General features: G+C 43.9%; 1 protein-coding gene across 3 annotated transcripts; it reads right to left on the reverse strand.

Annotated features, from left to right (window-relative positions):
- Positions 1 to 858: 858 nt before the first annotated feature.
- LOC119655689 (putative elongator complex protein 4) lies at positions 859 to 25,883 on the reverse strand. Of its 3 annotated transcripts, none has more exons than XM_038061693.1 (7): positions 25,674 to 25,883; positions 25,565 to 25,600; positions 25,373 to 25,488; positions 24,816 to 25,310; positions 10,851 to 11,085; positions 10,697 to 10,779; positions 1,780 to 1,918 (listed from the first exon to the last, which is right to left on the reverse strand). In XM_038061693.1, the coding sequence occupies exons 1-6, from the start codon at positions 25,786 to 25,788 to the stop codon at positions 10,703 to 10,705; spliced, it is 1,074 nt and encodes a 357-aa protein (XP_037917621.1). In that variant the 5' UTR covers positions 25,789 to 25,883; the 3' UTR covers positions 1,780 to 1,918; positions 10,697 to 10,702. The 3 variants fall into 3 exon arrangements, with proteins under 3 accessions (XP_037917623.1, XP_037917621.1, XP_037917622.1); XM_038061694.1 differs by having other exon boundaries at positions 1,788 to 1,918; positions 10,701 to 10,779; XM_038061695.1 differs by lacking the exons at positions 10,697 to 10,779; positions 10,851 to 11,085; positions 24,816 to 25,310; ... (1 more) ...; positions 25,565 to 25,600; positions 25,674 to 25,883 and adding an exon at positions 9,524 to 9,930 and having other exon boundaries at positions 859 to 1,918.
- Positions 25,884 to 25,926: the final 43 nt, after the last annotated feature.

A 25,926-nucleotide genomic window follows, 5' to 3' on the forward strand; every position in this document is an offset into this window, starting at 1 on the left:
ATACGTACATCTAGATTCCTCGGTCAAAGACCGTACATAGTGCAATTCATTGGCTTAAAATCATAAGTCGTCAGGAGCCGATGGAATTACAGCCGAATTGGTTAAATATGGAGGCGACCAATTACCCCAAGTGGTTCATCAACTTGTGCTCAAGGCGTGGGACAGCGAATCAATGCCTGGCGACTAGCAGAGAGAAGAAGAAGGATGGACGATTCCGTAGCCTACATAACGACGAAATCTAGGAGCGATACCATGACCGTCAGGTTGTGGCTAAAATCCGGCTTAATAGGTTGCGGTGAGCGGGTCACCTAATCCGAATGGATGAGGATGATCCAGCCCGAAAAGTCCATAAGGGCAATATCTATGGTAGAGAAAGAAGACGAGGCAGACCCTGCCTAATATGGATCGATGGCGTAGGTTAGGACGCTAGACAGCTTTTAGGGATATCGAATTGGTGGACCTCGGCGCAAAACCGGGATGTCTGGAGTTCCTTATTAAGGCAGGTCTAGGCCGAATACCGGTTGTTGCGGCGTTGGTGATGATGATGATGAAAATCTTCTGTATGAATATTGCAATACACAAAATAGTTAAAGTTGAACTGTTTACGGGGGACTGATTTTTTTATGGACGCTGCCGGAGTTCAAAATAGTAGGAAATTCAACAATTTATTACCTAAAATATGTAATCTTCGGTGATACACATCAGCTGTGGGTCTGCGAATAGGGAAAAATGCATCTTCATGGGCCATGATAGACCTGGTTGCGCTAAGGAACCAAGTAGTGCGCAGCGAATTCAACCTCTCCAGCTCAACGGTAACAGTTCTACTTTAAAATATTCAATAACGACTACTTTACTCTAAAAAAGCATATATTAAAATTCTCACCTAAAATTACTTCTTACAATTATGCAAAAAACAAAAAAAAAGCTGCAGTCACACATCTTAAACTAAGTAACTTTTCGAAATTTGGTATTGATTCCCCTTCGGCTTGAATGTTGTGTTGTGTCGATTCTTGCATAAATCCGGCGGCTGAATGTAGACTTCCTTAATTTCCGTAGGAATGCTCCCAAGATCCGTTTCATAAACATTTTCAATTGACGGAATTCCTCGCTGGTTTCGATGTGTTGAGTGTAATTCAATTTGATCCTCTCTACAACTCGCTTTCCTGGGCATTCTCGTGCAGTTCAAAATGATCGCGAGAAGCACACAAAACTCCACGATTGAAACGATCAAGCTACCTCCCAGAAAGAGAACATGCTGTTCCCGATACCACGCGTCGATTTTGTTCAGACAGGACTCCGTGTGGCGTGCAAGTTCGTAGTCAAATTTTTGAAGCGCTTGACATAGTGATCCGTTCAGTGGTTTTGGGTCCAAATACGCGAACCGTTCGTTTTTATTCTGAAGCTTGCAGCAAGTCAAAGGCACTGTCCAGTCCCTTTGTCCATAGCTTTGAAGCCTCCATAGAGATGTATCATAGTTTATGTCGCTATTTATTCCACAGCATCGAAAATGCACTTGGGCCAAATCCATTGCAATCGTGAATTGTTCCCTTCCTGGGACGCCATAACTTCCTTGCATTGCCTTCACCATTTTTGTTTCGTCCAGATTTAGTCCCAGGCATTGAGGCCAGATTGTTATAGCCAGGCATGCAGCGGATTCCAATAGAAGGAGGATCACTGTCGTCAGGAAATAGAGGGTGAGAAAGCAGTATGTGTTGAGACATGACGCCCAGAAACCAACGATGGCAGCTAATATGGCAATGGTTCCAGCCGCTCCCAGACCAAGGGAGATGTAGTAGAAAAGTGGCTGCGGAAGATCAGCCAGTTGTTCGTTGGTAGCACCTAGTAGTCGCGATAGAAGAATCCGATTTGTGTCTGAGAAGAGATAGAAGCCACAGAATAAGATGATGGTGCCGCAGACCTGAAATGAATCAAAATATATCGTTTAATAATGTTTCTAGAGTTTCGGGGTAGAATCGATATTGAGTTAAAAAGAATAATTGGAAAGATGTCATGTGCCTGGTTTAAAATTTAAGCGGCGGTAGCAATGGAGGTACAACTTACAAACTAATAGTTCGATATGAATAAGTGAAGAAGTTGTGGCGGCAATACACAATGTCATTTTCAACAAAACCAAATTCATCTTCAACGAACTCGACTGACTTTGCAGCGAATAATAGACCTTTAACGAAGAAAAAATTGTTTGATAGCGATGGAAGTTCTTTTTGTCTCGAGGAAGTTGATCGGCAATAAGTGGGTTTTTAGAATCAACGGAGATACGAACGGGAGCATAGACAAATACAAGGCTAAAATAGTGATCAAAGGCTACGCTCAAAGATAAGTGTCGGAATATGAAGAGACGTTTCGGGTGCCTTTCAGTTCACATCAAAAAGGATCTCATCCTTGAGCATATGAATACCAAATATTTGCTCCACTACCGAAGCATTGGTGGAGATCGTCCTCCCCGCACTGGAAAAGATGCTAACAAGATCTCAAGCCAAGATTGAATAGCGAACTCCGAAGGCTGCGTGGTCAAAATGCAGTTTGGCCTTTAGTATGCGGACCACGAATACCTCGGACAGCTTCAAGTATGTTAAGACCCTTAGCCTGTTAACTAACCGGACTAGCCATGCCATGCGCATCATCAGACGACGAATCGTTGGAATCTAGGAGACAATAGCCGTCAAGGGCCACACAGCCGATGCGAGCCGCAGCAACGCTGTGCTGATACCAACAACAGGGACCTCCGGGATCGAGGCGGCAGACGGACTAATCGGTTCCAGCTTGGAAATCACTGTCGTCGAACTGGGTGTAGCGAGTACCAGCCATAGTATTCCTAACCCGAAACTAGTCCGGTCCGCCAAAAGTAAGGGCTGGCTACAATGTCGGCCAGCGAAAATCAGCAAAACAACAGAGGTTCACTGGAGTACGTATACTACCTGGATCCAACGAGCTATTGAAGAAGATGAAGATCAGCGGTGTTACGAGGACTAACCAACCCGTGCGCAAGCAGGTCATGCAGAGGGTAGCATAGATAAATCTGCAGCAACCAAAGTGTGCCTCAGTTAATCTGCGAGCCAAAGCAAAAGTAACAATTTATTTCAAAGCACAAGAGACATTAATCGGGACAAGCATAGAGCATGCTTCCTCATTACAGAGAGCCTGCAGGAGCCTGGAGTGGAGAACGCGTATATCTCTTCAGCTTACATGGCTCACAACCGATCTATTCCACTAGAAGAACTACAACATTCAACGTCTACCATTATAACAAAGAAGGCCAACCAACAGGTGAGCACCTCTTTGATGTGAACTGTGACGGTTAGGAGTAGGTCCTTGATATCATCCTAATAACCGACAATGGGATTTTTAGGATGGAGAACTGGAGAGTGTCTGACTAGAGATCCTTCTCAGAGCACAGTCTAGATCTCACTGTAGAAGTCTCACACTCTTTCAGAGACCGTAGGAAGATCGACTGGAGCAAATGAGGTCAAATTTGTTGAAGTTTGTTCAAGTTATCAATAGCGAACTCACCGATGCGCAAACTGGTAATATTGACATGAAAGATGAATGGAGTCAAAAAGCTAACGAAGGAGATCTTTAACATCTGTTACAGATACAAATATTGACACCTATATAAGGACTACCTGAAGAGGTACAAGTCGACCATCAAGACTGCCAAGAAGCGGTCTTGGTTGGACTATTATCAAAACATTGAAAGCACCAGCAAATTTGCGAGACTCAATAAGATTTTGGACAAGGAATAAAGGGTTCATCCTTCCTTGAAAAGTCGGAAGACTCCTGGACAGAATCTTCTGGTGAAAGTCTGGAGCTAGTGAGTTATATGCACTTCCCCGCCAGCAAGGAGTACTGCGAGTCGGAGCCTTGATTGGAGGATGGTACAGCTCCAGTTGAGTGAGACTATCAATTCGGTAGTTACCGACGATAAAATCGGCTAGACTATGAACAACTTCTCCGCATATAAATCCCCGAGCCCAGATGGCATAATACGAGTCGTGCAACAGAAATAGCAAGAAAGGGCTCTCCAATTCTCAGGACGCTTACCTTAAAGACAAATCTACAGAAACTGCTTTTCAAGAGGTAATCAGTACGACTGAACGGCCACTACGCTACAAACAATATATTGTAGCTGCCTTCTTGGACATTGAAGGAGCATTTAACAGCGCTAGTATCAAAGCGATCAAGGAAGCTCTAACCAAAATATGATTGGAGTCTCACGCATTGGATAGTATCCATGCTAAGAAACAGGATAATCCAATCTAGCCTGGGAGGTAACTCCATGACGGGACGGGAGGGACGTTCCGAGGTGGCGCCATCTCTTTCGTGCTTTGGTTGATGATGATGGATGAAATTCTACGCATATTGGATAGGAGCGGAGTGAAGGTGGTGTATGTCGACGATTTGGTGATATTGGTGTTAGGAATGTTTCGCTTCGTTATGACTGAAATCATGGAAGGGGCTTCGGGAAAGGTATGACAGTGGGCTGCAAGATGCGTACTCGGCATTAATCCAACCAAAACAAAGCATGTTGCTATTTACCACCAAGACAAGGGTATCGGAATTTTATCATCTGCGGCTAAATGGACAAAAATTGACACTTTCCTCTTCCTGTGGTCTGGAAACCTACTTAACGTAGTGTGTGAATACTAAACATAGAACTGAATATTAAGGTCTGTATAGCCTTCTACACCTGCAAGAGGACCTTCTTAAAAATTGAGGTCCCCGGCCGAGGATGGATATCTGGATGTACACAGCCGTGGTTCGTTACATCCTAACTCTGTGGTTGTCGGCCCTACAATACAATGCATGTGCAGGTGCTACTCGAGCTCCGTAGTCCAGTCTCCTGGATTTCGTCAATGTATTTCTACACATTTTTCCCTTGGATCAACATATTAAATGCGCTGTATCATGTAGTGGTTTCAGACTTCGTGAGTCCGAAGCTTCGACAGTGGCGTCCTACGAACTACCTCTTGAACTCTGGGAATAACAGAATAAGTCATACGCCGAGTTTCAAGAAGAATTTTGCTTTGGGTTTTCCAACCAGTGCAGATTGGAAGACCGACAATGCGTTGCGGGGCTACTAAACGGCATTTTCTACCGATGGATAAAGGATGGTCTGGTAATTGGACCGAGAAAATTCTTGGACTGACATAGCCGGTCTTCCAGGATACGGTGGTGTATTCCAAACAGAAATACTAGTGATATTGCAGGCCTATCGATGGGTGAGGCATGATCCGATCCCCAAGCGTACTGTAGTCATTCTGATCGGACTAGGGCTTTTTACTCAGTGATGTCGGGCAGTGCAAGGACGCATTGGACAGTGCGGGCAGCATGATCATAATCACTCTTCTCTGGTTTCACGGTTATGAGAACATAGAGGAGAATGAACAGATTAGCCAAGACTTCGTTCTTGACTCTGGGTCAGTGGATGCATCAGGGGTTCACCTGCAAACATGCGAGTGTTCACTGGTCGATCAAGTTGTCATAAATGATACGCATATATGTGTGTCTACAGAAGACTTGGAGCAGTATATCGCGTACTTGGATGAGGTGGTGTTGCGTCTTCGCTTACTAGGCATGTACGTGAATGTGGGGAATGCGGGCTCCTCTATGTAGCACACCAAGATTGCTTAACGTACATCTTGTGACTGTGATATACGTAGGGGAGAGGTATTGTCTGAAACGCTATTGAAGCACGATTTGTTCTGTTTGAATGTCCCGTCAAATGTTTATACGTTTAAGAACGCCAGGGGCGTTAGTGATATTGACGTTGCCTGTGTGAATGTTGCAGCAAAGGCATTTCCATCCTTCCAACAATTTCCATGACTAGACAGTGTTAGTGAACACAGTCCTATTGAAGTCGTGCTGGTCAATGTGAATGTAAGCGTTGATCCTCCACTTACTTATGGTTGTAACTAAGTAGGTGGAATATGTTGCTCGGATGGAGGAGTTAGCTGGACTGGACTCTCCCTTCTCTGAGTGGATGTGTTCCGTGTCAGTGGATGTGTTCCGTGAACGATGATATGCGAAGGAAGCAATAAGCGAAGAAAAATCCGCCGTCCGAGATTACAAAGGGCGTGCAGTCAATGTGAAGTTAGTCCTCTTGTTGATGCCAGCCAATTTAGGCTCGATTAGAGCCGAAGCGTATCGTCTTACAAGGAGCTGTTTAGGCAGTAGAAGAAAGAAGATTGGGAGCTTTTCATCGGTAGTCATTATAGTGATGACCTTGGCGAAGGATCTACCAGATATGCAAAGGGAAACGAACTCAAAACATTGCTCAGCATTAAGGCCAACGAAGAGCTTATGCTGGCATGGCTTGATTGTGTTTGTGTCTTTTTGGATGAACTGTTTCCAAAATCCGATGTCTTTGATTTCTCCTGGCGAACGCGCTGAGGTGGGAGAAGAAATTTCTCCTATGCAATGTTGTGAGATCGAGGAGAGCATGATGAAAATCAGGTCTTGGAAGTCTCCTGGCTGGGATGGGATGACTGGCGAGCTGTGCAAAGTCATCTGGCGGCGATTCCATCTCATGTTATGATTTGTTTACAGGAGGGATATTTCCGAATGTCCGGTGTCCGAATGGCTCAAGTGGTTAGAGCGCTGGGCTGTCGTAGCGGAAGGTCGCGGTTCAAATCTCGCTGGGGGCAGAGGAATTTGTTATCGTGATTGGATGTCGGACACCAGTCGACTCAGCTGTGAATGAGTACCTGAGTCAAATCAGGGTAATAATCTCGGGCGAGCGCAATGCTGATCACATTGCCTCCCACAGTGTACTGTGGTGTACCGTTACGGTCTTGAATGAAGTGCTCTAACACACTTCAAGGCCTAGATCCAATATGGATTGTTGCGCCAACGATTATTATTATTATATTTCCCTGCTTTCTGGAAGACTGCCTCCTGATGTCACCAGAGAAGGATAGGAGTAATCCTCGGTCATACAGGGCGATATCTATTCTTCCGGTCTTTCTCAAAATCCTGGAGACGATTATGATTCAACGACTGGGAGTGAAAACATCCCATCTCGTGTTGCAGAGGCGTGCGGCTTCTGAACTGGCATCGACGAGACCATAATGTTAGCTATCCGCCCGTGTGAAGTGTGGTTGCCAGGAATTAGCTCTGTGGAAGAGCTACTTCCATGATAGGGAAGCATTCGCCCAAGGTGGGAGCATGTGTGAGTTAATATGGAGCGGGCAGCCATTAGGCAGATACGTTTAGACAGAACCTGATGATAGATATACTGGTGGGCGGGCACAATTTGGTAGTTCAATGCGTTGCTTACGCGGATGATCTCCCCGTTCTTGTTGAGGGGAAAGCCCACCTGAGCTCGAGCAGCGGAGTACTGATTATATGTAATGCCTCTTAAAGTCGGTGCCGTGGGCTCGATGGAAAAATTGTTAAGTTGAACGGAACGAATTTAAAATACTGGGAGAGTCATAATCGCGGAACATATGTTCTTACGTCGGGCATCGATGGAGGTCCGGACGCGTTTAGTTAAATTGATGCATATATAAAGGCGTGTGATGAGATGTGAATGGGATCCAAGTAAGAGAGCTGCTAGTAATGCAGGTATTGTTGGGAATTCCTCTTCTTGATCTAGATGTAGTCCGGTGTGCCACGGCCTACAGGATCAGAAGAGCCATACTTTTGCTCGAAACGGATGTAGTTAGTGCTAATCAGATGACAAGATCAGAACTGCTTGCGGTCAAAAAGGTTTTCGGTGAAGGTGTAACATCAAGTGGAAGGAAATGTGTGTCTGCCAGAGGAGGCTCTATCGTGGGCTTTGGGCTCAAGATGAGCTTCCTTTTGACTGGCATGGTAGTTTGAATAAGTCGGTCTTATTGTTGAACCTTGCCTCCAGTTAGAGTTATGTTCTGTGCGGGGTAGTTTCAGAGGGCTGGTGTCACATCCTCTGTGTTTCTCCTGCGTACAGCGAAAACTACAAACTAGACGACATGAGCGTTTAAGTAACGAACGGTATCTTTCACCTTTGCTAGTGTCCTGTTAGCAGTGATAAGTTTCGAAGCACTAATCCATATGCGCGTGCTGACTTCCGACAATGGAAAGATGGCGGAAAATTACCTCTTAGAGAGGACTCTCTGGTATGAGAGGAGAGTACGTCATCACAGCGGAGTTAGCAGAGGGCTCGGTAAAGGGTCCCCTACTTTGGAATGCCATATATATTGGTGTGCTTTCTCTTCCCATCTCAGAGGGGTTTACGATTATCGGCTTCGCGGGTGACCTCGCCGTGGTTTTTATAGCAAAGCACCTAGAAGATCTAGAAGTCTCTACGACAATAATAAACTGTATAAAGAAGAACACTGTGAAACTAAATGTCGGTGGATATACGTTTGTCAAAGCCAACTATCAAATACCTGGGAGTGGTGTGATGCCAAACTGAGCCTTTAGGAGCAACTACAATGTGCATCTCACTCTCATTTGCAAAAAAATTGGCGGGACGAACTATTGTCGGATATTGTTTCTAGCGGAAGTGGTATGATCCATTTTGTTTTATGCCGCTTGCAAACTCTTATAGAAGGAAACAGGTAAATTTATTTTACCGGTTGATGGGTCTGGAGTTTGGATGGTAAGGGGTTTCCTGAATTAACAACTCTCTCCCTCCCTCCCCCTCCCGTTGGTGAAAGGGACTTCCTGACTTGAAGGCTCCCAAAGCCGGGAGAGCGGTAGGGCTAGCGAGAAGTAATGTATCAAACGGTGCCAGGCTAGTTCTCTGATGACAGAGAGGTGTTTAGTTGGTAGTCGACAGCGTACTGTTGCGGGAGTCCAACATTCTGTGCGTAAACGTATTCCCAGAAAAAAACTCCCCTAAGCCATAACGAGTACCAGTAAGGATTGTAATTGGATGGATAATCTCGATTTACTTGGGGAACCACACGTACTTCTACTTATTTACATTTCATGCAATAAGGGCTTTTCCTAATAAATTCCAATTCTAATGATTATTTTGTTCTCACTTTCGTATAATATCATCGCGCTCCTTATCTATCGTAAATTCTCTAATGTATCGAGTGAAAAGAATTAATCAGCGATGCATGAAAAACATGCAAATAGAACAAGGCGAATACGTGTTAAATCGAAAAAATCTCAAATTATTGCAATTGCATGTTGAAATGAGCCATGCAATCGTGCACTCTTCTTTAAAAAAAAGTTTCACAAAACAGAACAACCCACACCGGACCTTGGGCAGACAATGTTGGGAGATTTGTAATTATAATGCAATGTTAGCTTATTAATCTACAATTAATTATTTGGCGCCTGAGAACCCCAAGCAAATATACCACCTGAGTTATACTTTCATCACTAACTACCCCAAAACAAGCATCGTTGAATGCATTCCCGCTTCCATGCTTCGGTGAACATTGACCAGAAAATTTCCATTTCCAAAGCAACCCGAAATATTTAATTTTTTGCAAGAAATTCATTGGCATAAAATAACTTGCCGCCACTTGACCTCAAAATAAAAAACAATTTTCACTTTTAAAACTCTCACCAAAAATGCAAAATTGCAACAGTTTAGTATGAACTTGTGATTAAGGACTTTGCGTAGCCGCATGTTGGCGGCTTCCGCGTTGGGCCAATTAGGAGAACTCTTAACTGCGTTCAAAGGAGCGAAAAATCGTACGAATTTACTCCAAACGATTCACATAGTTCACTTTTTAACACTTTCCCGCGAAATAGCTTATAACTGACCGATCCGAACCATAAAGTTCAACTGAACCAAACTCACTGCCGATTCTAGAACAATGGCACCTGCTCGCTTTATTTCCTAAATGTTGTGGTCTATGAGACTGTTCTACGGCCTCCGATACTCTCTTTTGTGTAAATTAATTATTGAAACGGGGCGTCTGATTATGTGTTTAATGTCTGTCATGTCCATAACCGATTGTTTCAATGATCGTTTGTGGTGGTGTATCTGGACTGAAGTGAAGAGAGTACGAATCAACGCCGGGGATTTAATCGATGCGTATCGCAGATATCATGGACAGGTTCAAACTTTCCTGCTACTATTACTTTGCTTTTACACCTTTTTGGTCGACCAACCGATCGACCCCCTTTTTAAAAATCATGAAAACATCGGACGGGCAGGTGAAGAGCAGTTCGTCATTGATGCCTGCGCCATCACCAAGCGTGCCGTTGTCGTTGCTACCACTCAGTCAAAACATATGCTTTTTCCATTCACCGATGATATGAAGGAGGAAACAAACTCATCGAACCGTTACAAAATTATACGTTTTTAAATCCAAAATATGTGTAATGTACAATCGGTGGAAATTGAGTTGAAACACGAGCTAGAATGCTTCAAGTTGGTCTGATAATATCGGGTTGGATTGAGAAGGGTCGGGTTCCGAAGATGATTGCAGATATCAGAGGATTGCACACTGAAGTCTTGGAAATGAGCGGGTAAAGTGTCGAGACCCTATTTAATATAGAAATCATAGCAACTTGTTAAACAAACCATCCATTTGAAAGTTTCTCTCACTTTAGTCTGCGCATATAAATAATCATCAACCCCACTGTTTTCCGTTAACAACCAAGCACTTTACTCATAGCGAGGGTGTACTGAAAGTGAACTCTTTCACGTGTTTGATCGAAGATCCACTCATGGCAATTATAATTTATGCACATACACAGAATGCTAAGTGAACTGCAGCAGTCTGCTTACCCACACTTAAAACTCCAGCAGATGTTTTTTTGGATCTCCGCACGGCAAGCTCGGTGCATTATGCTCTTCACTCTCTTGTAATTCTGAAAGATACAATTAAAAGTTTAGAATGGAACTTAATGATTGTAAATTAGGGAGTAAACCAACACTTTACCTGGCGGAAGATGCAACTTCTCTATAACAAATTTTCGCCGGCGCAGCTTGAAGGCCAGATCAGTTGTTTCGGGAGTGAAGGCATTGAGCGTGTTAAGGGCACTTATCTTGTTGATGTTCAATAGACCGTGGTACTCTTTGAAAATGGGGTTTGTTTCTTTGTCAGAACCGGCGAATGCCTCCAGTTGAACGGAGTAGTCAACCAAATTACGGATTTGGGCTGGAAATGTTTCACTCTGGAATTGAAGAAAATTATGAATGAAATTTAAGCGTTTAGGAGTGCTATTCGAGTATGAATTTGAAAGATTTTGAAAATAACTAACATCCACACAGTCTCTTCCTTCTTCATGTTATTTTTTTTATTTTCAATGAGACAAGCCTTCAGTTACATTACTATTACACTTACTGCTGTACAAGTGGTAAGCCTACAGTAGAGAGACAAGCACAAAGACGGAAACAAAACTTAACAATGACTGGGATTCAAACTCGGGGCAAGAAGATCGAGAGGTGTTCAATAATTGCACCGTTAACACTATCAGATGGAATATGTTCATAACTAGAAGGTTTCAGTGGTTTTCAAGATATATCATTTGTGAAATGAAGAGAATAAAGCGCCTTATATGTAGTATACATTTTCTGTAGGAAAAGTGTCAGAAGTTCGATCGCTAATAATGCTAATCAGTAAAGGAAGCCTCGTTGGGAATCAGGAGAAACCATGAAGCTAAGCAGTAATCAGACCGCAAGCTAAGATCCGACTTTGTTGGAGGTTGAATGAGTTGAATGGGTCATGATATCGGCTTTCTTTTCCCAATAGAAATAAGATCATAGGAGTCAATTGTACATTTAAAAACTCAACACAAAATTTGGAAGATTAAAATTAAGCTTCGATAGTGGCGATCAAACGCTGAATAGGAAGCAGTCTTTTATGCCTCGATGAAGAATTTAAGTTAAAATTTCCACACATATTCAATAGGTTCCCATATCCTATTTGTGGTATACTGACACAATCTCTAACTGGAAAGCTAAAGTAGGTCTTTCCTGATAGGATTGCTAGCATGACGCTCTAATCCGCATCACCTACTAAGGCCTAAGTTTAACCCACGGATAAGTATCTACATCCGGGCAAGTAACACACCAAGCCTGAGGAAAAAATCCTCCAAGGTATTTGCGGCCAAGGTTAAACAGGAGTTGTATTGTTTTTCTGGCGATCCCATCTCGTTGATGGAATTGGTAGCAAAGAAGGCTCGGCCGGAAACGGCTAAGCCCTATTCTACAGTCAAGGCTATCAAAAGCGATGACAAATAGTTTAAGAGGAAACTTCTCTGAATTGTCAATACTACATCATCACAAGTATATCGTAAAATGTTACGGCTAAACTCTGTCGACACAGAACGAACGATTCCGTCAGGTAGTACTAATTCACTCACAATGATAGGTTGATAGGTTGTGAAAAGAGTTACTGAGCTGCTGATTTTCCTTGTTTAAGAGGCGGAAAGGCGTTGAGGTTCTGGAGCAATATTAGAACCATCTGAGGAAAAGTTGATAGTAAAGAGAAGGGAAGCGAAATATACAGCTCACGGCACCTTTATTCAAGGAGTAGATGAGCTGTAGCATTTTATCGCTCAAATAAATTTGCAGCATTATAAAACGAGTACTAAACTAGTCGGATCAATTGGTGCAAGACATTTATGGGGCATATTCGAAAAATACAACCGACTACTTCCTTACATTTAAATTTCAGCCGCTCAGAACATAGTTTTACGCAAACGGCGCTATCCATCATTGTTTGTAAGAGGGAAAATTAGCAGCTTAAACATCAGACATGCTAATTTACTGAGAAACAAGGGAAATGCCAGATCGCACCAGGCATTTCATGAATATTACACCACCTTAGCAATCAATATATTGTTACCATAAAACCCTATGTGGATAATAGCGCGTCAACCACATCCACGCGTCACCACTGTCGGTTCTTAGCAATGTACAACAGTTGGTTCCATGATTTTCCGAGAAGCTTGCATTTCTTTTCCGCTGTTCTGTTCTGTCGTCGGCCGACCTGGGATAGTTGCATGGCACAACCCGCGATGCAATTTTTGCATTTCTTAATGTGTGATCTGACATGTCCACGAGTACCTGGTCCATACGCCGAAAGAGTTCTTCATTACTTATTATCTTAGGCCAAAATGCTCCGATAACACGACGGAGACATGAAGTGATCAAAGCTTGGAACTTTTAACTAATAATAGCGCTTACTTTTCATGTGTTCTTCTTTTTCTTCAGCCTTTGTCCCGTTTACAAGCGTGGTCGGCTTGTCGTGATCGATTTTGCCATTTGGCTCTATCAAATGCCTGATCTGGAGGCAATCACGAGGCTTTTAAATCCCCATGCAGCGTATAAAGCCGCCATTGTTTCGGCCGGCCTTTTGGTCGCTTACCATTAACTTCAATATTCAGACAAATCTTGGCAAATGAATTCTCGTTGGCGCGAATTACGTGACCAGTTTTGCCATGATCGGTGCAACCCCTTATCGATCGCGGATATCCTCATTTCGGATCTGAACAAAACGTGTCACGCCACTAATCCAGCGCGACATTTCCGTCTCCATTACCGAAAGACCATCGCAGCGTCTTAGGGGGTAGGTGAGGATAGTGCAGGAACTTTGCAGTCTTGAAGATACATATATACCTGGCAGTTAGGTATAACATGCAAACCCAAAAATGGGAAGAAGGAGAAATTTAGGGTCCGGTATGGATTACCGGCGGGAGTCGTCTGACTTGGTGACTGGGTCGGGCTCCCGTAATGGAGAGCACGGCGTCGAAACCGCTAGTAGGAGCGGTTCGACCTCTAGGCGCACGACGACCAGGCGCATTGCTCCACCTGCAACTGTTTCGCCACAATTTGTGCTTTTATAACTCGCAGTGACACAACCCCGGCCATCATCAGGGAGCGTGTTCGATTTGAGGTCATCGTGGAAACTGGTGACCAAGAATCACTGCAGGTAACAATTTCAGTACTCGCCGAAGCACTCTTCTTCACCGTCGAGATGAGGTTTCCGCTGAGGTACAGGACGAATTTCTCGGAAATGGATCCTGTGCATAGAAAAGGCTCTATGCATCTCCAGCAACTCCGAGAATTCTATCTTAAATCAATGATGTGATTCCATCTCAGCTGTGTGCTGATATGTCGCTGTTGCCACTAAAATCACTCGTGTATTGTGGTTCAGTTGCGGTTTTCAGATTACACGGTCAGGATTCACTTTCGCGTTACTGGAAAATTCGTCTGGAACGTCAGCGGAACTTACTAAAGGAGGACATTGCTTGGCTGATTCAAATCAGTTCTGGCAATACCAGCAGACGGATGAAGAATAAAGTGCAGAGGGTTTGCAGGAACCATGCAATCCCCAATAAAACACCCATAATTGAAATGGACTAAAGCAGAAACTTTCTGTCATATGCAGTGTCATATGGCGAAAGTCATTCTAGATGTGTCCAGAATGCAACGTACGTGAGTAACCAGCGGAGTTTTTTCAGATCACTCGACGAATCCCAACAGAGCGTCCAGACAGTGCAGTTTTCGTTGACGGAAGCGAAAGAGTATTGGGGTGAACTTTCGGGGTTACCTGCCCAGCATACTGAGTGGATCACAGCCGAAGGCAACCGCCATGCCAATGCGCCTGTCATGAATTTTGCGGATGTTACCGAAGAGGAAGTTCAACGAGCCATAAACAGCTCAAAGAACTGGAAGGGCCCAGGTCTGGATCGGGTGCAGAATTTCTGGTACAAAAATTTCACCAGTATACATAGTCGGTTGGAATAAAGCATAAATGAGAAGCGATAATGAAATGGATGATCGTGAGCCTTCAATTGCTGAATCCATTTGGACCTCCTAAATGAATAATATGAGGTGCTGGAACTGTTTGGACTACACAACATTGACTTTGGAAATAAGTTTGCAATATTTTCTAACGTTGTTCAAGCGTAAAGCAATTCATTTCGTTCCAGAGAAAGAGCTGTCACTGTCAAAATATACAATTTTTAAAAAAATACTATATGGAGGAACCGGTAGTAGCACAGAGAGAACATTGGCGCGGAACAGCCTAAATTCCATGATTTCTGTCGACAGTAATAACGCTATCTAGATATACGAATTGTTCTACGCCCTCGATGTTCTGTCGATTAATATAAATAAGGAGAATACGATGATCAGTGAGGTTTTATCGGTTGTTATTTGCTGTTCGATTTTGCTTGCCTCCTTCTGCAAGCTCAGAGCAATTTAGGTAAGGCCCATCACTCAATGAGAGCGTAAGCAAATGTCATCAGCGTAATCGAGGTATTTGCGGAAGAAAATGTAACAGTGAAAGAATGCAACCCTGGCAGAATCTGTTTTGTATTTTGAGTTCCGTCTTTTTTTCTTCAAACTTTGTCCCGTTCACAAGCTTTCACCATTTGGTTCTATTAAAAGCCTGATCTGAAGCAATCGCGAGGCTTTTAAATCCCCATGCAGCGTATCAAGCCACCGTTATTTCGGCCGGCCTTTTGGTCGTTTACTATCGGCTTCGATGTTCAGACCAATCTTGGTAAGTAAATTCTCGTTAGCGCGAATTACGTGTCCATATCATCGAAGACGCTTCTCTCGCAATTTTTCCACAATCGATGCAACGGATGTGATCAAAACGTGTCACCCCATTAGTCTAACGCAACCTCTCCGTCTCCATTACCGCAAGACGCCGTTCATTGTCTTTTATAGTCGGCCAACACTCAGAACCATAGAGTGCGACAGGACGGACAACTTTGCGGTAAATTTTAGATTTGAGACGTTCGTTGATACATCGATCACAAAGACCACCAGTTGTGGAACGCCACTTCATCCAGGTTGCGTTAATGCGTCAAGCAAGTTCATGACGCAGTTCTTCATTGGCTGATAGCGTTGACCCGAGGTATTTAAGGGGGTCATCCCGTGTGTCGGGTTGGAGAAATCGATTTTTTTTTGCATGAATTGTATCTATCATATATATAGTGGAGAATATGTGGGCAAAGGGATTTTCCGATATTCCGAGTCGTTCAGAAATTACAGTGTTAAACAGGTAAGGAGTTTGCAGCCGCGGCTAGAGTACTCGATGAGAAAGAGTATCGAATCTTTTTTTACCTCTTAGTTTTTTATCTGAGCCTTATAAATTTGAACACAGGTATAAATATAAAAAGATGGAAAACCAATCAATTGTCTAAACTTATTTGCTGTTTGGAATAAAAAGGATAATCCAGTCTAGAGTGAGCACTGAAAGGCTTTCTTGCTATACTCAGTTATATTTTGTTGTAAGTATTGTGTTGTTTGTGTGTTCAGTGATTTTTCTAAATGGATCGTACGAAGGGAGATCGTTTTAACGTTCAACGTCATGCTCGCACTAAAAAACAAATATTTCATGAGAATCGATACTTATCAGAGAAGAAAAAGGACTTCGCATCAACATCAGCAAAGAAACTTTTAGCAAGCATGAATATGGATGTTCCAATTGCGATAAGTTTTGTATATTGTATATTGGATTTTGCTGGAGTTTTCTCCGGTATTTCTGCAAACAATAAAATATACATAGTAGTAAAAGAGGAATGCGTAGGATATGTCGAGAAAAGAATGGGAACGCGGCTTAGAAATGCAAAGAAGAATCACAAAGACATTGGTGGAAAAGGGGCTGGAAAACTTACTGATAAGGTTATTAACGACCTCACTATATTGTTTGGGCTAGCTATTCGTCGACACGCAAATTCGATAGAAGGAATGAAGTAAGAAATTTGGGCAACTTTCTTCCATAAATGCTCTACAGACGAAAGTCCTCAGCATCAAAATTGTCCAGCAGGCGAGGACAGTTGGTGCAAATGGCGCAAAGCGGAAGCTAAAGGAGAACTGGATAATTTCCACCACGAGAAGGCACCTTTGACTGAAGAAGTTCAAAGAGTCATGAAACCAATCTACGAAGATTTGTCACGAGATGATCTCTTGAACAGATATTTAGGAGCAGAGACCCAGAATAACAATGAGTCGTTAAATGCATTGATCTGGACTTTCGCTCCTAAACACCTTCATTCTGGGGCCAAGGTCGTAGAAATAGCCACTTTTCTGGCTGTAATTATTTTCAATGAAGGATTCAATGGCATTCTCAAAATTCTAGTGACAATGGGATGTCAAGTTGGTCACATATGTCAGGTTTATGCCGACCACCCCAATGAAGCGCGAATTTGGCGGTCCGAACGACGATCGATTGACCTCGCTAAAAGAGTCAGAATTGAAACCAGAGAGCAACAATCGGTCTTGCAAGACTTTTTTGAAGAAACGGAGGGTGCTCTCTATGGACCAGGTATAGCACATTAATGGTGAGTTAAAATTTTACTGTTGATAATCACATTTAAATTTTCAAATGCGTTTTTCTCGAAACTGCATCTTGAAAATCGGCTGCCACCATAGCTCAAAATCTATCCAACCAAATTCTTTGAAATTTTCACGACTTCTTTAGTACATATTTCTAAGGTCCGCAAACTAGGATAATTGCAATCGGACGGGTCGTTTTTTTTTATTTATGAAAAAAGCCGTAAAAAAACACCAAAATCCAAAAAATTAAGTTTAAAAGCCCACCAAAAATTTACCTTTTAATATTTTCTAATTATCCTAGTTTACGGACCATCGAATATTGTCCACATTAAAATGCCATTTAGTTTTTTTCCTCGGATGAACACAGCGCCCTCCAGCGTGGCAGCAGAAAAACACCTTTCTTCGAAGATCATCATCATCATCATCAACGGCGCAACAACCGGTATCCGGTCTAGGCCTGCCTTAATAAGGAACTCCAGACATCCCGGTTTTGCGCCGAGGTCCACCAATTCGATATCCCTAAAAGCTGTCTGGCGTCCTGGCTCACGCCATCGCTCCATCTTAGGCAGGGTCTGCCTCGTCTTCTTTTCCTACCATAGATATTGCCCTTATAGACTTTCCGGGTGGGATCATCTTCATCCATACGGATTAAGTGACCCGCCCACCGTAACCTATTGAGCCGGATTTTATCCACAACCGTACGGTCATGGTATCGCTCATAGATTTCGTCATTGTGTAGGCTACGGAATCGTCCATCCTCATGTAGGGGGCCAAAAATTCTTCGGAGGATTGTTCTCTCGAACGCGGCCAAGAGTTCGCAATTTTTCTTGCTAAGAACCCAAGTTTCCGAGGAATACATGAGGACTGGCAAGATCATAGTCTTGTACAGTAAGAGCTTTGACCCTATGGTGAGACGTTTCGAGCGGAACAGTCTTTGTAAGCTGAAGTAGGCTCTGTTGGCTGACAACAACCGTGCGCGGATTTCCTCATCGTAGTTGTTATCGGTTGTGATTTTCGACCCTAGATAGGAGAAATTGTCAACGGTCTCAAAGTTGTATTCCCCTATCCTTATTCTTGTTCGTGCTTGTGTTTGACCAGTGCGGTTTGATGTTGTTGGTTGATTCGTCTTCGGTGCTGACGTTGCCACCATGTATTTTGTCTTGCCTTCATTGATGTGCAGCCCAAGATCTCGCGCCGCCTGCTCGATCTGGATGAAGGCAGTTTGAACGTCTCGGGTGGTTCTTCCCATGATGTCGATATCGTCAGCATAGGCCAGTAGTTGGGTGGACTTGAAGAGGATCGTACCTCTTGCATTCACCTCAGCATCACGGATCACCTTCTCGAGGGCCAGGTTAAAGAGGACGCATGATAGCGCATCCCCTTGTCGTAGACCGTTGTTGATGTCGAATGGTCTTGAGAGTGAACCTGCTGCTTTTATCTGGCCTCGCACATTGGTCAGGGTCAGCCTAGTCAGTCTTATTAATTTCGTCGGGATACCGAATTCTCTCATGGCCGTGTACAGTTTTACCCTGGCTATGCTATCATAGGCGGCTTTAAAGTCGATGAACAGATGGTGCAACTGTTGTCCATATTCCAACAGTTTTTCCATCGCCTGCCGCAGAGAGAAAATCTGATCTGTTGCTGATTTGCCTGGAGTGAAGCCTCTTTGGTATGGGCCAATGATGTTCTGGGCGTATGGGGCTATCCGGCCTAGCAAGATAGTGGAGAATATCTTATAGATGGTACTCAGCAACGTGATACCTCTATAATTGCTGCACTGTGTGATATCTCCCTTTTTATGTATGAGACAGATTATGCCTCGCTGCCAATCGTCAGGCATTGATTCGCTGTCCCATACCTTGAGCACAAGTTGATGAACCACTTGGTGTAACTGGTCGCCTCCATATTTAACCAATTCGGCTGTAATTCCATCGGCTCCTGGCGACTTATGATTTTTTAGCCGATGAATTGCACGGACTGTTTCTCCTAAACTTGGTGGTGGCAGTATTTGTCCGTCGTCTTCAGTTGGCGGGACCTCCAACTCGCCGATGTTCTGGTTGTTCAGTAGCTCATCAAAGTACTCAACCCATCGCTCTAATATGCCCATTCTGTCGGAAATCAGATTTCCCTCTTTGTCTCGGCAGGATGAGCATCGAGGTGTATAAGGCTTCATCCTGCTGACTTGTTGGTAAAACTTCCGCGCCTGGTGCGGTTGCTCCCTGTACTTTTCTAGTTCACAGACTTGTTGGTTCTCCCAGGCTTCCTTTTTCCGTCTGTGAAGTCGCTTCTCCGCTCGACGGAGTTCGTGATAAGTCTCTGCGCGTGCCCGCGTTCTTTGAGAATGCAACATTACTCGGTATGCGGCATTCTTCCGTTCCGTTGCTAGCTTACATTCATCGTCAAACCAGCCGTTCCGACTCCTTTTGCGGCTGGGGCCAAGTATATTTGTGGCCGTATCCATGATAACGTTCTTCAGGTGGTTGTGAAGATCATTAGTTGATGCTTCATCTCCAGGTCCTCTATTGACTGCGGTTATTGCGGCATCCATTTCCCTCTTATAGGTGTCGCGGAGGGTTGTGTTGTGGATGGCTTCAGTGTTCACTCTCACCTGATTGTCAGAGGGGATTCTAGGTGGTATTGTTATTCGAGCTCGGAGCACCATGCCAACGAGATAGTGATCCGAGTCTATATTGGCCCCCCTATATGTTCTGACATTCATCAAGGCTGAGAGGTGGCGGCGTTCGATCAACACGTGGTCAATTTGGTTGAAAGTGGTCCCGTCTGGAGAGGCCCACGTATGTTTGTGGACCGCTTTCCGCGCAAACCAGGTACTTCCAACAACCATTTCGTGTGACCCTGCTAATTGAATAGTCCGCAGTCCGTTATCATTTGTTTTTTCGTGTAAGCTATGGGAGCCAACGTATCGCCTGAATACGGGCTCCTTCCCTACTTGGCTGTTGAAATCCCCAAGTATGATTTTGATATCATATCTGGGACAGGCTTCGAGGGCTCTTTCTACTGCCTCGTAGAAGGTATCCTTCTCCGACTCTGCAGTCTCCTCTGTAGGGGCGTGAACGTTTATGAGGCTTATATTTCTAAACTTGCCTCGCAAGCGCAGAGTGCATAGCCGTTCGCTTATACTTTCAAAGCCGATAACAGCAGGTTTCATTTTTTGGCTGACTAAGAAACCTACTCCGAGCACATGGTTTACTGGATGGCCGCTATAATATATGGTGTAGTGGCTCTTCTCCAGGAAACCGGTCCCTGTCCATCGCATCTCTTGCAACGCTGTTACATCAGCCCTATATTGGGACAGGGTATCGGCTAGCTGCTTATCAGCTTCATCTCTGTACAGGGAGCGCACGTTCCATGAGAAAATGCGCAAATCGTTGTTCCTTTGTCGTTGCCGGGTTCGTCGTTTTAATATCCGTCCTATCCGAGGCTCCTGTTGTGGCTTCGTAACGGTTGTTTTCCGTGTAGGGTTGTCAGCCCTACCCAACCTCCAACCTGGAGGACCAGTTGGTACAATTTGTCCCGTTTTTAGGCGCGGGAGACTCGCCTTCATCCTTCTCCGTCTGCAGCTTTTCGTTAAGAAAGAGCTCCCAGCGGTCACCACGTGGAGGTGGAGATAGGGTTTGGTAGTAGAGCTGTTGGTGTTGGTTCAGCAGGCATTTCCCAGGTTTTATGCTCCATCGTGGGTACCAATCCACGTTTCGCCCCGGGACCTATACTACCCTTTGACCCTTCGAAGATGGGTGCATAAATTGACACGTATTCCGAAAACTAGCTACGATATCAATTATCACATATACTAGAGATATCAATAAACATATGGTGAAAAAATCATGTTTCTATCTTTATCCAGTCCTCCAAAACAATTTTTCAAAAAAAAAAGCGAAAAAAGCGGCCTTCACACGGGATGACCCCCTTAAATCGCTTAGTTCTGAGCAGATCACTGCCGCTGACAGTGATTGTGCCTGTTTCATGGGGATCGGTGGTTAAAAAAGTTTTATTCAGGTTCAATCTGAGACCGTGGTGCATGAGGCGATCATTCCATTTTTGGACAAGTTGCTTGAGATCATTTTTGCTATTAAACACTAGGAAAACATCATCTTCATAAAGCAGTGTATAGGGCGCTGGACGTTGGATATCTCGTGTGACAGCGTCCATAATAAGCAGTGCTGAAAGAGCGCTTCCTTGATGAACACCAACAGAGATACGAAGCGGTTTTGATACACCCGCCACACTTCGAACTTTACTTTTCGGATCGTGGTAGAACAATTGAACCCAGTGCACGAGTTTTTCTGGTTGTCGTAAAGCATACCAGATGAATTCGTGTGGCACACGGTCAACGCTTTCTCTAGATCCAGAAATGAAATGTAAAGAGGGCGATGCTTCTCACGGTGTTTCTCCATGAGTAACCGCGCAGCGTGTATTGCATTAGTATTCCGCAGTTTTTGACAAATCCGGGTTGATTCACGGTTATTTCAACGATTTCGCGAATATGGTGGTCAAGAATGCGTTGAAAAATCTTCATGTATGGAAAAGTAACCGGATCGGACGGTAATTTGAACATTCTGCGGAACTACCTTTATTTTTCCATATTGGAACTGTGGTATTTTCTTGCCAGTCAGATGGTGTTCTTCCTTCCTTCATGGATAACCCGATTAAAGAATTCACTGAGCCACAGTGTTGGGTCCCAGCTCTTCGCTTTCCAGAACTCAGATGCGATGTCGTCAGGTCCTGTGGCTTTCCTCGATTTCATTCGTTTTATTGCCTCCTCGACTTCAGTTGCGCTGACATGTGGAACAGGTCCAAATGTCGGCAATGAATGTGGAACTCCGTACAGATCGCCAATATCCTCATTTCGGATGTGATCATAAAGTGTCACGCCACTAACCCAAGACAACATCTTCGTCTCGATCACCGCAAGACGACGTTCATTGTGTTTATAGTCGGCCAACACTCAGACCCATAGAGGGCGACAGGAGGGACGACAAGGCGGTAAATTTTCAATTTGAATCGTTCGTTGATATATCAATCATAAAGGACACCAATTGTGGAACGACACTTCATTCAGGTTGCACTAATACTTGAAGCGATTTCATAACGCAGTTGTCCATTGGCTACTAGTATTGGCCCGAGGTATTTAAATCGCTCAGTTCTGGGCAGATCACTGCCACTGACATGGGGATCGGTCATCAAAAATTCAGTTTTATTTAGATTTAATCTGAGACCGTGTTGCATGAGGTGATCATTCCACTTCTGGACAACTTACTTTAGATCATTTTTGCTACTGGACGCTACGAAGACATAATCTGCATAAAGCAGTGTATAGGGTGCTGGACGTTGGATGCCCCGTATGACAGTGTCCATAACAAGAACAAAGAGAAGTGGTGAGAGGGCGCTTCCTTGATAAACACCAACAGAGACCCGAAGCGGTTTTGGTACACCCGCCACGCTTCGAATTCTGGTGAGATTTAAAATCAAAGCAGCACGTGACATTTTGCGACGTAGTCTGTCATTCTAATAGTAGCTACTTTTCTTGCGTAGATTATTCTTCCCGAAATCGATAAAGACCTGGTTAAACGGAAATCTAAACAGCGCACATTACTCCACAATGATCCAAGGGATGGTTGATTCAGGAGAAGCCAAGGCGTAAATGAGTATGCTCTACCATTCGCAATTATCGCACACAAGACAGGTGTCCTTCTTCCTGATTAATAGGATTTACGACGGACCTCCATTCATCAAATCTGTAGACACTGCAAGGGAAAGAAATTTCGCAAAGGGATCATCAAAGCTTGCGGTAATTGCAAGAATAATTTCGTATCGCAGCAATCGAGCAATCCATATCCGCACGAGAGGTGGAACTTTACCGGATTTGTGGTGAAGTCGTTTATCCGTCTTTTGAGCTGCTCATCGTGAGTGAGGAGTCGACTATTAACGTGCTTGACCAGATCACAGAAAGATTTACGACCACGTACAAGTTAATTCTTGCGGTATACGGATCTGAAATTGTTATTGCTTGTGGCAGCTTCTGCTTCCCTGACCAGCGCGATATAGTTTTTTTAACTTTAGTCTTATCTTAAGCAGCTTTGTCAGAAATTTTGAGTACATACCTCTATAAGTTTCTCATCGCAATAAGTTAAAAGCAAAGAGTTTGCAAAACTGATTGTCCGAGTGCCGCGACTGAGAGGGAATATCCACGAAAGATCGCATTCTCAAACGAGGATTCCTGTGAGGCGTGGCCTATGTTGTGCTCACTTTACGTACTCCTGGCTATATTAACTGATGATGTCCCTATAACCAATGTGTGAATTTCAAAGGGAGTTAGAAGGGAGAGGGGAGAAAGGGGTCCTCAGTGATTTTTTTCAGCTTTTCAAAATGTTACCTCCATTGTTCGTCTGGTCTTGCTATCCGGCAAATTGATATCAATTTTCTCTAGTTCTTCGGCAAAATATTTTTTTTCCTAAGCAGAATAGCACGAGAGAAGAATCCTCCGAAGAATTGATGGCCCCCTACATGAGGATGGACGATTCCGTAGCCTACATAACGACGAAATCTATGAGCGATGCCATGACCGTCGGTTGTGGATAAAATCCGGGTTAATAGGTAACGATGGGCGGGTCACCTAATCCGTATGGATGAGGAAAGTCTATAAGGGCAATATCTATGGTAGAAAAAGAAGACGAGGCAGACCCTGCCTAAGATGGAGCGGTGGCGTAGGTCACGACGCCAGACAGCTTTTAGGGATATCGAATTGGTGGACCTGGGCGCAAAACCGGGATGTCTGGAGTTCCTTATTAAGGCAGGCCTAGACCGGATACCCGTTGTTGCGCCGTTGATGATGATGACAATAGCACAGTGCTGCAAATAGGAGAGAAGTGCTCTCGAGAGTCATTATCTAACCTTGCTTAACTCCAGAATGTATCGCTCAAATTGAAGAGAACCGTTTACATTCGTCTAATGAACATTTTACCTGATAAACAATGGACAAAATAGCAGCTAAAGAAAAGTCAGGAAAGTGATGTTGAACTAGATAAAATAGTCGGAAAAAGTTGACATATTTTTCAAGAACACCTTCATCATCATCATCAGTAGTCCTGCCTTAGTAAGGAACTCCAGATATCCCGGTTTTGCGCTGGGGTCCACCAATCCAATATCCTTAAAACCTGTGTGGAGTCTTGGCCTACGCTTTCGCTCCATCGATAGATATGACCCATATAGATTTTACGGGCTGGGTTATCCTCAACCAAAGGGATTAAATGACCCGCCAAACGTAACCTATTGAGCCGGATTTTATTCACAACCAGACGGTCGTGGTATCGCTCATAAATTTCGTCGTTTTGTAGGCTACGGAATCATCCATTCTCATGTAGGGGGTCATCGATGACAGTGGGATTTGTATCGTGACTTCACGTCGGGTACTAGTCGACTCAGGTGTGAATGAGTACCTGAATCAAATCACCGAAATAATCACGGTCGAATCCAATGCTGACCACATTGCTTCCCACAGAGTACTGTAATCCTATAGTGTAACGTTACGGTCTTGAATGAAGTGCTCCAACACACTTCACCGCTACTACCTACAATGTCAACTTACCAATAATTGCAGCAAATGCATCGGCGCCGTAATCATACAAACTCCAAACATGCTTCTCACGATCGCCTTTAAAACGGTTAAAAATTTAATAAAGTCCCCTTCGAAGTCGTTGTCGAACCAAAGCGGGGAGCCGAACGACGTCAAGCAGATTCTAACGCACGGAACTGGTTCAGATTCATCCGATAATTGCATCTTTTGCGACTGACTGATCACTTGGGCGATTTCATGTAACAATGACTCAAACTGTGGATTGCTGAACATCGTCGTAGGTTGCTCATGTTTGTCATTTCCATCCCAACTCAAGCCACCGTGCTCATCAAGGACTGATTGTTGGATTGGCTTTGTTAGGTCGAAGTTGTGGCCAATAGTCTGTGAGTTCTGCTCCGAGTTCACTTGTGGTAAGTTGTTGTAACGCCATGCAATCCTCATGTCGTCGGGATTTTGAGGAGTGTCCTTCGTGATCTGTTCCTCGCTGGGACTAGGCACTTTTTTGTACTGAAATGTGGATTGCGGTTAAGTCTATTCTGGCTGTAAGTCTTGTTCACTTCTATTCTCACCATATCCTGTGGATCATCATCTAAACTCGCCAAAAGCGTTTTGTGCTGTGAGAATATTCCTTCAGCCAAGAAGTATTTCGCTAGCACTTTGGAGTAGACGTTGAACTTATCCTCCTCTGAAAAGGACATTCATTTACATTCTGGCTTTTGCAGGATCTTTGTTTAGTTTTGTGGTGACCTAAGTACACTTACCGACTAACAGTACGCTGCCAATATTAAGACCTCCCCCTATTAATTACACATGGATTAAATTCTATTCTATCAGTTAATGGAGAGCCCAAATTAGAGTCAGAGCACTTACCCAGGATATGATCTAGAGAGGGAATTCCCGAGGACGTGACTGGCTGTTTGCTTTGGATACTGACCATTGTCCCTGGGGGAAGCGGGACTTGCTTCCGCTTCTGGAAACTCGACATTCTGTTCAACTGAACCGCGAATAGTTATTCAGGCGGGACTTCCTTGTCTGAAACTTGAGGTTAAAACCCTTCCGTTTACAACTGTTGTCAACAAGTGCTAGTTTCTGGCGTTTAGTGTGGAAATCAGCTGGTTGTATT

The sequence above is a fragment of the Hermetia illucens genome, chromosome 4, assembly GCF_905115235.1.
Source record: "Hermetia illucens chromosome 4, iHerIll2.2.curated.20191125, whole genome shotgun sequence".
NCBI lineage: Eukaryota > Metazoa > Arthropoda > Insecta > Diptera > Stratiomyidae > Hermetia > Hermetia illucens.

Coding starts and splice junctions, on each gene's coding strand:
- LOC119655689 (XM_038061693.1), bottom strand. CDS start 25,788: ATGTCGAGTTTCCAGAAGCGGAAGCAAGTCCCGCTTCCCCCAGGGACA. Junction 25,601..25,673: donor CTCTCTAGATCATATCCTGG/GTAAGTGCTCTG, acceptor TGTAATTAATAG/GGGGAGGTCTTAATATTGGC. Junction 11,086..24,815: donor TGCATTTGCTGCAATTATTG/GTAAGTTGACAT, acceptor CTTCAATTCCAG/AGTGAAACATTTCCAGCCCA.